The following is a 13,803-nucleotide window of genomic DNA, read 5'->3' on the forward strand; positions in this document are numbered from 1 at the left end:
ATATGTAGCGAATAAATTTACTTGTATTCGGTAATGGATAGTACAGACAAAAAACAAATTGGAAAATAAATAAAAATTAAAAAAGAAAATAAAGCAGAAAAAAGTTAAAATTAAAAGCAAACAAAAACAAAATAAATAATAATAAAATAAAATTAAAAAATAATAAAAAAGAATATACATAATAATATTAAAGTTAAATTAAAATATATTAGTGAACGAAAATAAGGAAAATAGCAATTTAATCAAAAATAAATGTTCATCAATTAGTAACTCCATTTGCAAAACTAAAAATAGTAATAAACAAATAGAAAAACTCATAATTGTTACAAAAAAAATGTAATAATAAAATTTGATAAAAATGAAAATAGATATTATAATAAAAAATAAAAATTTTAAAATTAGCAATTAAAAAATAAAAAATATGAATACTAGAAACACAATATTTTAAATTAAAAAAAAATATTTTAAAATTTTTTAACTTCACTTTAACTTCAAATTATTAAAAAAATTAAAAAAAAAAATATTCCTAAATTTTTTTAACTTCATTTATGACACTCAAAAAATATACGAGCACAAAAAATTGCCAAAAAGTAATAAAAATCGCATATTTTTAAAATATTTTTTTAACAGCTTTTAAACTGCAATATTAATTGAGCGAATTAAGGACTGATGATCGATATTAATTTTACTATATTTTTTTAATATTCCTTTACATTACCTTCTACCAAAGAAATAAACTTTCATATTCACATACATATATACAAACAGCTTATATAATTTTATGATAAAAAAATTCTTATAATTAAACGCCAATCACATTTTGAAGGTCAATATTTGCATTATATTAAAAATTTATATGCACATAAAAATATAAAGTATCAATTCTTCTTAACTTAACTGGCCATAAGGAGGAAATAATAAAATGGCGCGCTATATACTACATATCGATAAGTGTATGTACATACATATACTTGAATCGCTTTTAAAAAATTCATAAATCATCGCGAATTTTATTACCGCTAAAAATTTTGGCGAACGAATTTTTAAAAAATCTTCTCAAAAGAGAACAAAATTAATGAATATTTAGATACATATATGTACATACATATGTATATGTATATTGGTGCAAGCAGAATAATGCAGAAATCAAACTAGGCAAGGAGCAGTGCAATTAATTAATTTGATTTAATAAAAAAATTATTTTATTGTCTTAATTTTTTTTTTAATTTTCCTTTAAATTTTTTTTATAATTTTTTTTAAAAATTTTTAATTATTTCACGTTTTTGTAATTTTTTAAATTTAAATCTTTTCTTTTAATTATTTGACTTTTTTAATTTTTAATTCAAAAAATTCTTTTTTTAATTTTTTTTTTTTTTTAATTATTTCACTTTTTTGATTTTTTAAATTAATTTTTTTTTGTACTCTTAAAAATTTTTATTAGCAATTTTAATTTGCTTATTTTTAATATACGATATGTCCAAAATATATATCCAGTTCAATATTTCTGCTATAAAGTAATGAAAAATTAATTAGGTAGCTACACCAAGTCAATATGCTACCAAAGTAGGCTTGTACTTACATATGTATGTATGTATAGCAACAACTGTTGTTGCAAGTGCTTACGTTGCGATCAATTGAGTTATAGGTTTATATATACTTATATAAATATATAGCAAACAACAACAACAAACAGTTAACAACTTTTCTGCTGGTTATTGTTGTTTTTGTTACCATAGTTTATCTTCTAAGCAAGCTCTTTGGATGTTTATTTCTATTTTCATTGTTGTTGTTGCACTGCTATGCTTTGACAAGCGCCTTCTGCTAAAACAGCCACTCGGATTAGTGAAAGATTTTTATGCGATTATGGCGCGATCACGGTGTATGCCGGTTATGCGCTATGAAATGTGCTTGCAACCGCATGCCGAATGCCAAATCTGCGCGACAAACACGCTGTGCTGCAAGGCGGCAGGCCTAGGCGAAGCAACGAGGCGAACGCGCTGGTGGCAGCTACCGCATGACAGCGGGCAAGTGGCTTAGCGGGTTAGCAAACAGGTGTATTGTCACACCGAATGCTATGAGCGCGCAAGCGTACATAAATAAATAAATAAATCGAATAGAAGTGGCTGATATTTTTTCACTCATTCAGAGAAGTTACGTCCTAGCTAACAAAAATGATGGAGATGTAGCATAAATTGTGGGTAAAACAGTGGGTTTTCAGAATGAAGTGCAGAGTAATTACATTACAATTGGTGAAAAAAATATAAATAATTAATAAAAAATAATTAATTTTTTTTCTAATTTAATTAAATTTTTATATACATATATTTTTAATTTTCTTAATAATTAATTAAATTATTTAAAATAATTTTAAAAATATTTTAATTAATAAAAATAATTAATTTTCTAATTTAATTAATTTTTGTATATTTTAATTTTCATAAAAACTTAATTAATTCATAAAAAATAATTAAAAAAAATTAAAATTCTTTAAAGTTAGTTTATTTTTTAATTTCCAACTTATAAATATTAAAATAATTAATGAAAATTTAGTTTTCAAAATTATTCTATACAAATTTAATTAATCTATTATTTTAATTAATTTAATTTTATTATTTTTTATATAATTTTACATTTCCATAATAATTTATAAAAGTATTCAATAATTATAATTTAATTAATTACTTTTTTTAATTACGTAATTTAATTATTTTTTTAATGATTTAATTATTTACTAGTAATTTAATTGATTAATAAAAATAATTTAAAAAGTTTTAATTAAGAAAAATAATTATAATTTTTTATTTAATTAATTTTTATATATTTTTTTAAATTTTCATAATAATTTATTTAATTAATAAAAATTGTTTTAAAAATTTCAATCCTTTTGAATTTATTATTTATTTTTAATTTCTTAATACATATTTTATAAAATGTGTGAATAATAAAATTAATTAATGAAAACTTAGTTTCCATAATTATTTCATATAAATTTTATATTTTGAAATTTTTTTGTAAAAATTGAATTAATTAATTAAATTAAATTAAAACTAAAGTAATTTGAAAATTAGTCAAACTTATTTTAATTTCATTATTTTTTTATGTATTTTTACATAGATCGGAAGAGCACACGTATGAACTAATTTATAAAAGATATTATTATAATTTAATTAATTAATTCGAAATAATTAATTTTTTTAATTCTTTTTCTTTATTATTGTTTTTTAATTTTTTCAATTTTGTTTTTAATTTGTAATAAATTAATTTTTTCATAATTTTTATTTTTGTTTAATTTTTTCATCTTTTTTTTATTTTTGTTTAATTTTTTTCATCGTTTTTTTATTTTTTAATAAATTATTATTTATTTTTAAATTTTTTTCGTTTGTTTTTATTTTTTGTATTGTTGTTTGTATTTTTCTAGTTTTGTTGCATAATAATATTTATTTTTTATTTGTAATTTTTGTATCCTCAAAACACTGTGCTCGCTCACAAGCAACCCGAACATTCCCATGAGCAGACATACTTGCTCAAGATTCATAAGAATCGCCGCTTAAAGTCACAGCGCGCATTGCTGACTGTGACATATTTTTAATTAACGGCAACACAACAATTTATTAAATGTATAAATAAATAAATATGGCACGATTATGACAAGTCAATGTTAAAGCAAAGCCATAGCCAGCGACAAGCAGCCATTTTCCATGTAAAGCAAGAAAGAAAATCTGAAGAGTATGCTTTTTTGTATTCCTCACTTGAAGGTGTGTGATATATTCGCTTTTTTGTCGCATGCAATTTTTTTACGCCTGTTGTTTTCTACTACTACTAGTACTGCTGCTTCATTAAATGGCGAATTGCAAGTGGACAGAAAGTCAGTTGCTTGTAATCGCTTTGTTAGCTGTTGGCTCGTGAAGCGATCAACTAATGGCTTGGTAGCCGTGGACGCATTGTCAGTGGAGTCAAGAAGTCAAGCCGCCGGTAGTTGTGACGCGGCAGTAAGTAGTAGCAGTAGCACTCGCGCCCAGTGGCAGCAGACAGTGTTTTAAGCTTGTTGCGCTTTTGTACGCCACGCTTTTCGTCTTGCCGATGCTCTACGCTGAGGGACCTCATTTTCCAGCTTGTTAGGTTTTATGTCCGTGGGGACACTCATTTACACCTGCTTTAACATAGTTCGCCACAGCGCGCTTGTTTTATATATACATACATACATACATATTTTATATACGATTTTTCTATTTAAAATTTAACAATTTTCTTTTCTTCTTCTTTTTCTTCTCTTTTTACGCCTTTTCAACGTTATTTTCACGCCGCATCCGCAGATGAGTCCAGCGATCAGGAGGAGAATGGTGCTTGCTGCTCGCCCATTGCCAGTCAAGACGTGGCGAGCAATACCGAAACGACAGCAACAAGTGCCGCAGTAGTGGCAACAACAGCCGTGCCCACAGTTATGCTTGCAACGCCGGCACACAGCGCAATTGGCAATGATTTGTCAGTGGCGGCACATGTGCAAGATCGCACACAAAGCGCAGCGGATGCGCTTGAACAAAGTACAACAACAACGACAATGAGCGAGGCGACCGAAGATCACAATCACAACAACACTAGCAACAGCAATAATGCTATGTCCGGTGTATCACCGACGCGACTAGAGCAAGCGCGCGGTTCAACACCCGTGGAGCGCCTACTACAATTAAAACAACTTAGCGATGCGGCCGCGTCGGCGATGGTGGAAGCGAGCGCAGCGTCGGCAATTAGCGCGACCAGCACACTAACATACAATACATATCCGCTAGATAGTGCTGGTGTTGTGGCTAACAGCAACAAATTTGGTGCGCCCACACCAATGGACACCGAAGAGACGGAGGAAAGTACGCTTTATGCATCGGCTGGTACGATGGCAAAGCAGCGCGCCACACTAGCAGAAATAGATAATAAGGAAGTGGAAGAGGATGGCGATGAAGATGAAGATCAACAAACTGCCGAAGAATTGGCTATCAAGCAGCGCGCCGAGAAATTAGCGGCGGCTAGCGCAGCGCTAACAAATGCCAACAGTATGGACGTTAGTAATGGCGCGGTCACAAGCGAAGCAGATGACATTGCAAAGAGCACTGCCGCCGCGCTTACGCCCACAGCGAGCGCGCTTGCCAGCGCGGCCGGTTTGCCACAAGCTGCTGCCGCCGCCGCTTTCGGCACCGCGCCGGTCAATCTGGAAGCCATACAAAATATGCAAATGGCTATCGCGCAATTCGCCGCCAAGACGATAGCGAATGGCGCACAGGGTGGTGATAATGATGCGGCTATGAAACAGTTGGCTTTCTTGCAGCAAGCGCTGTTCAATTTGCAGCAACAACAACTCTTTCAAATACAACTCATTCAACAATTGCAATCACAATTGGCAATGAATCAGTCGAAAGGTACGAGCGATGGGGAAGTTGGCGACGGCGATGAGTTGGAGGAAGAGCGCGAAGACGGCGAAGAAGACACATACGAAGAGGAGGAACGCATTGCGGAAATGGAGTTGCGCCAGAAGGCGGAGGCGCGCATGGCCGAGGCTAAAGCGCGTCAACATCTCATCAATGCCGGTGTGCCGCTGCGCGATGAAGCTGCCGCCGGCGCACAGGCAACTAGTTCAGCTGACACCAGCGGTAACGCGCTAAACGCTACAGAGTCACTCAAGCGCAAACGCGAAGATGACGTTGATGCTTTTGAGGCTGTGGCCAGCAGGCGCATGAGTGTTGAGGCGTCACAGCTCAGCGCTACACGCGCGAGTGCGCAAATGCCTACTGGCATGGATGCTTTGAGTAAGCTGAAGGAAATGGAAAATATGCCACTGCCGTATGGTACTGATCTCGCCTCGAGCATAATTACCAATCACGATGATCTGCCTGAGCCCAATTCGCTCGAGATGCTGCAAAAGCGCGCGCAAGAGGTGCTAGACTCCGCCTCGCAGGGCATACTTGCCAACAATATGGCTGACGAGTTTGCATTCAGGGATAAGAACGGCGACGGTAAGAATCGCAATGAACCGTTCTTCAAGCATCGCTGCCGCTACTGTGGCAAGGTGTTCGGCTCCGATTCGGCGCTACAAATACACATACGCTCACATACCGGCGAGCGACCATTCAAGTGCAATGTCTGCGGCAGTCGTTTCACCACAAAAGGCAATCTGAAGGTGCACTTTCAGCGGCACGCGCACAAGTTCCCGCATGTGCCAATGAATGCCACACCGATACCCGAGCACTTGGACAAATTTCACCCACCGCTGTTGGACCAAATGTCGCCGGACAGCTCGCCCTCACACACACCGGCTGCGCTGCCACAGCAAATGCCACAACAACAGCTGCCGCCTGTGTCATTGCCGCTACCTTTTCCACCAAGCGCCGCCTTTCCTGGCTTAACCGGGCTCTATCGGCCACCAATGGAGCTGTTGAAGTCACTAGGCAACGTCGGCTTCCCAAATCCATTCTTTCCGCAAATGTCTAATGCCGTAAGTGAGTTACGCGCTGAAGCGCCTGCGGCACAGACCGCATCCAAAGAGCATAATCAAGACTTGCCGACCGATTTGCGTAAGTCGTCGGCATCCAACTCTCCGGAGTTGACAGTAGTGAAGACTGAAATCACGGAGGAGAAAGAAGACGAAGAAACAGTCAACCAAACGATGGCGCCCGCGCAACCTACAGAAACAGCGACGGTTGTTGTCGCAACGGAGGACACCACTCCAACACTGGCTATTAAAATTAAAGAAGAGCGCATCGACACGGATTCACAAGATGAAGAGCTGGAACGTGCGGAAACACCAAACGCACAGTTGACACCATCACCTGCGCGCGCAAATGCCGCAACGCCGACACAGACGTCCGCCAGCGCGCCTTTCACACCACCAACACCCACCTCAAAGTCGTTGGCGTTGCCACCTGTTGTGCAGCCAGCGCAGCCGCCCATCACTATGCATCCGCATCCGTCACCCGGCTTGAACAATCATTTCGATCACTTGCCCACACCAGGTCAACTGCCGCCGTCTTTGCACCATCGCGACGACTTCTTTGCGGAGCGTTTTCCGTTGAACTTTACCAAAAATCTCTCACCCGAGCACCACTCGCCCATACGTTCGCCGGCGCATCTGCAGCGCTCGCCGTTCTTCAATCCAATCAAACATGAGATGGCGCTGCTGCCACGCCCACACAGCAATGACAACTCGTGGGAAAATTTCATTGAGGTTTCGAATACTTCGGAAACGCTGAAATTGAAGGAACTAATGAAGAACAAGAAATTGACTGACCCAAACCAATGCGTCGTATGTGATCGTGTGCTGTCGTGTAAGAGCGCTTTGCAGATGCATTACCGCACACACACTGGCGAGCGGCCCTTCAAGTGCCGTATTTGTGGACGCGCCTTCACTACGAAAGGCAATCTAAAGACTCACATGGCTGTGCATAAGATTCGGCCACCCATGCGCAACTTCCACCAATGTCCCGTTTGTCATAAGAAGTACTCGAATGCGCTGGTCTTGCAGCAGCACATACGTCTGCATACCGGCGAGCCAACCGATTTGACACCCGAACAGATACAAGCTGCCGAAATACGCGATCCACCGCCTTCGATGATGCCGGGCGCGTTTATGAATCCCTTCGCAGCGGCGGCTTTTCACTTCGGTGCCATGCCAGGCGCTGGCGCTGCCATGGGTCATTTAGGACCGCACAACGGACTCGGTTCGGAGTCTTCGCAAGGCGATATGGATGAAAATATCGATTGCGGCGATGACTATGACGATGACATGTCGTCCGAACACATGTCCAGCGCGCATGACTTGGATGTCAGCGATCGGCCGCGTTCCAGTGACGATTTTAAAGGTCTACTCTTCGAGCAGAAGCTACGTATCGATGCTACCGGCGTTGTGAATACCACACCACGTCCGCATTCGACTGCCAGCAATGCGAACTCCGTAAACTCAGCGCCAACCAGTCCCAGCTCAGCGCCGCGCCACTGTTCCACGCGTACCAGTTCACCTGCGCGTTCCATGTCTGAGGCGTCGCAAGGCGCACTAGATCTCACACCGCGCGCCATGCCCGCGCACGCCAAAAGTAGCTCCCACTCACCGGCACCGACGGCGGCAGCGCCGGCAAGTGGTCGCAAGTCGCCCACATCACCGTCGCAGCGCAACAACAGCGCCAATAGCAGCATCACTAAAAGTCCCAATCCAACGTCCATACAAAAGCCACAAACGAGTCCCGCTGCTACGCTCACCTCACCATTGGTGCCAACATCGGCAGTAGACTGCCTACCGCCAGTGTTGCACCATCACTTGCAGCAGCAGCATCAGCAACTGATGCAACAGCAAGCGGTCGCGGCAGCAGCAGCGCATGCTCAAGCGCAGGCGCAACATCATCATCAACAATTGCAACAGCATGCCGTCGCTATGCATGCCGAGCAATTGCGTCGCGAACATCAAATCAAACAGGAACATGCGGCACATCAGCATCAACTGCGTCAACACCACCACCACCAGCAGCAGCAACAACAGCAAGACACGCATGCGTCGGCACATTCGCCGCATCAGCTGCCATTGCCACCGTCGCCGCATCTGGCGCATCACCTGCAACAACAACACCAGCAAGCCGCGGCGGCAGCAGCAGCAGCCGCAGCAGCGCAACAACAACAACCAACCGGCGCTATGCCACCACAAGGCCCACAACCACCCAATCCATTGGTTGCGGCGCGTCCACCGTTCGGCATGTTTCCGAACTTGCCACTCTTCCCGCCGGCCACCGCGCAAACGATGTGCTCCGCTATGAACACGATTGCGCAATCGGTAATGCCGGCGGCACCGTTCAATCCACTTGCACTTTCCGGTGAGTTTGCCTTTACATAAATGTTGTTGTGTTTGTAATTGCTGGTTTGACCTAAATTTTGTCAGTTCCCGTTCGATTTTAATATAATAAATAAATCGTTTAGTTATGGACTGTTGCGCATGCGCAACTTGTTAGTTTACGACCATAACTTTATAACCGTTAATTATAGCTTTTCAATTAAATAAATGCAGATTTCACTTGATTTGCGTTGAAATTGAAAATATTGCTTGCCTGTCGGCACCATTTTAATGCGTTTTCAATTTTCTTTTTTTGCGAAAAAATTTCGCTTTGTAGGCGTGCGTGGCAGCACCACCTGCGGCATCTGTTTCAAAACATTCCCCTGTCATTCAGCTCTAGAAATACACTATCGCAGCCACACTAAGGAGCGACCGTTCAAGTGTACCATCTGTGATCGCGGTTTTACCACAAAGGTGAGTTCGAAAGTCTTTATTAAATGTGCAAAAAAATTAAAAAATTAACACGAAATTAAAAATGAAATTTAAAATAAAAACAAAAAATATTTAAAAAGTTACAAAAAGTCCAAATTCTTGATTAAAAATTAAAAAAAAAATGAAAAGTTAAACAAAAAATTAAAAAAAAAGTAATAAAAAAATATAGAAAATATTAAAAAAGTTAATAAATGAAAAAAATAAGAAAAATTTAAAAAAATGTAAAATTTATATAATAGTGAGACAAAAAAAATGTTTTAAAATATTTTATTTGAAGAATGAAGATTTGAAGGCGTATGAATAAGATGTATAGAAATTAAAAATAGGAAAATAAAAATTAATTAATTGCTTAAATTAAAATAGAAAATTTTTTATTTGAATGTTAGTAATTAATTTAATTAAAAGATTAAAACTTTAATTCAAAATTAAATTCAATAATTGAATTGAATGTTAAAAATATGTAATTAAAATATTTAATTAAAATTAAAATTATTATTTTAAAATTAAAAAATCTCATTTAAATTGAAAAATGTATGCATATTTAAAATCTAAATTTTTTTTTGTTTAGAACATTAAAATTTTAAAAAATTAATACCATAATTATTTGGAATAAAAAAAATTTGGATTCGTTAGTATACATATGTACATATGTATATGTAACCGCACATGTACCTTTCATATTTTTCAGTTTTATTTACCAATATAATAAAGTAAAAATAAAGAAAATTAAAAAAGGAATTCAAAAAAATTTAAAAAAATTAAAAAATATTAAGAAAAAAAAATTTTAAAAATTGAAAATTCATATAAGAATTAGAAAAAAATTAATTTTAAAAATATTTAATTTGAATAAATATTGAAAGCCGAAGGAAAAGATTATGAAAAATATATGTAAAAATTAACAGTAAAAAATTATTTAAAAATTCAATCAATTGCCGAAATTAAGAAATACAATTATACATTACATTCATTAATTTTAATTTGAATTAAATATGATTAATTAAATTGAAAATTGAGAATTTTAATTCAAAATTAAATTAGCTAATTACTTAAATTAAAAAATTAAAACAATAATGTGAAGTTAAAATAATTTATTTCAAACTTAAAGAAATCATGAAAATAAATATGTAAAAATTAGCAATAAAAAATAATGAATTAAAAATTCAATCAGTTGCTGAAATCAAGAGATACAAATTTTTATTTAAAATAAATATGATTAATTTTATTGAAAAATAAGAATTTTAATTTTAATTTATTGATTTTTTTATTATTTTTTAATTAATTTAATTTAATTAAAGATTAATACTTAATTAAATAAAAAAATTTATATAAAATTAAAATAATAAAATTAATTCAAAATTAACATTTTAAAGCACAAAAAATCATATTTTAAATTTAAACATGCATATTTGTAATTATTATATTTTTTCCCCCCAAAACATCAAAATAATAATAGTATTAAAAAAGTCTTTTATTTCATTCGCATCATATTATATGTACAATACGTTTGTCAAATTTTTTGGTTTTATTTTCCTACATTAATATTTTTTTCTTTTTTTCCTCTTTAACAGGGCAACCTCAAACAACATATGCTGACACATAAAATACGGGATATGGAGCAGGAAACCTTTCGGAATCGTGCAGTAAAGTATGTAAGTGTTCCAATACTACACTCATAATATATCGTACATTCTAGGAAAGCGAGACTAACACATATTACAGTAGAAATTTTCAATGAGAATCACCATTCATTCGAAGCAAAATTTTTTATTTTGTATTTTTTAATTTTTCAAAATTAATTTTAATTTCAATATTTTTTAAGTTTTTTAATTTTTATATTTTTTTTATAATTTTTAATTTTTTTTTGAATTTTTAACTTCTTTAATTAAAATAATTAGTTTTAATTTTTTTTTATTTTCTTTTAATTTTTAAATTATTTTTATTTTATATAATTTAATTTTTTTAATTAATTTTAATATTTTTTAAGTCTTTTTTAATTTTTTTTTTATAAATTTTCGGTTTCTTAATTAAAATAATTAATTTTAATTTTCTGTTTAATTTTTTAATTGTTTTTTAATTTTTTTCTATTTTTTCCCTAATTTTTCATTTAAGAAACACGCCGCCGCGGCATCCTTTCTTATCACAATAATTTTATTTAAATTTCATTTTCTGTTATTGTTTTCGTTATTTTCAATTGGTAAAATTAAATCGAATTTTTTTCTTAATTTTTTAAATTACTTTTTTTTATATATTTTTTATAATTTTTCAATTATAATTTTTTCAAATACTTTTTAGATTTTTTTAAGGTTTCGCGACCAATTGTCTGTATTTTTATTTTTTATTGTTTTTAATATTATTTAAGGCGCTTTCTCATTTAAGCAACCCGCAGCGGCATCCTTTCTAACCACACACACTTTTTCCTCATACTATGTACTTAAATTTTTTAATTTCCTTGCGCTGCATAATATTTCAATTAATTTTAATTTTCCATAACCTCTTTGTTCAACTAAGCATTTAATCATATTTTACACACATAGACATGTACACTCATAAACTACATATTTATGCCATTTAACAAACGCTCACTTACATTTCCGTTACTTTTTTCTTGCTCTTTACAGATGAGTGGCTGCAAAGACGGCTATGAGTAGTGAGACCGTCGCAGTAGAAACATAGTAGCGATGGCTATGTGTAGAAACAAGCAAGAAGAAGCAGAATACAAAGAATTTGAAGTAACTAGAACGCAGGCAGCTAATTAGAAGCTTCAAAAATTGCAAAAAAAAAAAATCCGTGAAAGCTTGGCAACAAAGCCGCGCCTAGCAACCGCGTCTTCAATATGTTCGTATTTCTTGTTGTTTTTGATGCTTTTTGACATTTACGATTACTACCATGCGTAAGTGATAAGCAGTTATGTATGTATGTATGTATATAGGGTTTGTGTGAGCCATCAATGTAAATATGTATGTATGTACTAAAGTGATACTGTGAGTAGTTTATGTGTTTGACAAAAAATATTTATATATGTATAAGTAAAAATATAAAATTATGTAAACATATATGGGGGTGCTAAGTAACTAAAGAAATTTTAAATCACTTAGTAATGATCTCAGCATAGCGCTTGGGCAGCTGCTTCAAAAATAAATGAACTATAGAAGTTCCATCGCTGGTACCATGTAATGAGTGTACACTGTACTTTGGTATGTTGGTGTTTGTGGTGTCGAACAAAAGATGACTGATGCGGAAATGGCCAGTAAGAAAAATCATAAAACTCATTTTTACTGCGCTGGCATTTGAAAAGAAAAACATTAAAAAATAATAATAATTTTTTGTTTAAACAAGCCGCGCACAAACAAAAGTGAAAACTAAGCAGGAACAAAGCGAAAAAAATGCGCATCTGCAAAATGAGAAATTAACGCTGCCAATGAAAATATGTTTGAGGCGTTTATTGTTGCAATAAAAAATATAGTTTAAAACATATTTACACATAGGAATATATGCATACATACGAGCACAATTCGTTGTATATATTGATCTATGGAAAAATCGGACCTTCATATTGCAAAAATGGCAAAATTGTTAAAGAAGTGAATGACTAAACGTATTGCCCAGTCCGCTGTTTCGACAGTCATAAACAGCAATAACAACAATAAGGTGCGCTGTCGTTCAGCCCGTTCATTCATGTTTCCTTTTCATTTTCATTTTGATTTGCTGTGCGAGCGAACTCTTTAACATTTGTAGTTTTATTGACGATTTTTAATGGCCGCATTTTTCTGTTCGTTTGCGTTTTTTTCATGTTTTTTAACGTTTTATTGCGCGTGTTCTGTTATCCAAAAACATATATGTATGTATATGTATGTATATTGTTTGCTGCAATTAATAGTTCATTTCGTTTCTGAAGCATTGATCCTCGAAGCACACTTCTGTTTTTTTTGTTTTTGTTTTCAATATGTACACATGTATACAAAAGTGTAAATCAAAGATAAATAATTGAAAGCATAAAATTATTTTCAAATACTTAAAAACTGTACGGCAAAAAAATATAAGCAAAACAATCAGAAAACAGATGTAGAATCCATTAGAAATCTATCCAGATCTGTTACAATACCAAACGAACCGATAACGGTAACAAAAAATAGAAACAATGGTGGTGGTGGCGCGGTGAAAAATTCAGTTATTTATTTCAAAGAGACTGATTTCATTTTAAATGAAAATAATTAACCAATTAAATGAGAATAAATAAATATAAAAACTTAAAAATAAAAATATATAATTAAAATAAATAAAAAAGTATAATAAAGTAAATTTAAAAATTATATTATATCAAAAAAAATTAATTTAAATAAAAAAACACAAATAAAACAAATAAAACTTTAAAATAAAATTTAAAAAAATTAAATAAAAATTAATGAAAAAAAAAACAGAAAAATGAATTGAATTGAAAATCCAAACAAAATAATTAAAAAAATATAATAAAATAAATTTAAAAAATATATTAATTAAAAACATTAAATTTA

The 13,803-nt window shown here is 33.9% G+C and overlaps 1 protein-coding gene across 1 annotated transcript in view; it reads left to right on the forward strand.

Moving 5' to 3' along the window:
• LOC120769378 (homeotic protein spalt-major) overlaps positions 1-13,450 on the forward strand; it is a 32,506-nt gene extending 19,056 nt beyond the window's left edge. Inside the window, exons 2-5 of the mRNA XM_040096346.1 lie at positions 4,314-8,843; positions 9,138-9,274; positions 10,861-10,941; positions 11,911-13,450. Coding sequence (XP_039952280.1) covers positions 4,314-8,843; positions 9,138-9,274; positions 10,861-10,941; positions 11,911-11,940 — 4,778 coding nt within the window. The 3' untranslated portion in view covers positions 11,941-13,450. The remainder of the gene's footprint in view (positions 1-4,313; positions 8,844-9,137; positions 9,275-10,860; positions 10,942-11,910) is intronic.
• Positions 13,451-13,803: the final 353 nt, after the last annotated feature.

This window comes from Bactrocera tryoni, chromosome 2, assembly GCF_016617805.1.
Source record: "Bactrocera tryoni isolate S06 chromosome 2, CSIRO_BtryS06_freeze2, whole genome shotgun sequence".
NCBI lineage: Eukaryota > Metazoa > Arthropoda > Insecta > Diptera > Tephritidae > Bactrocera > Bactrocera tryoni.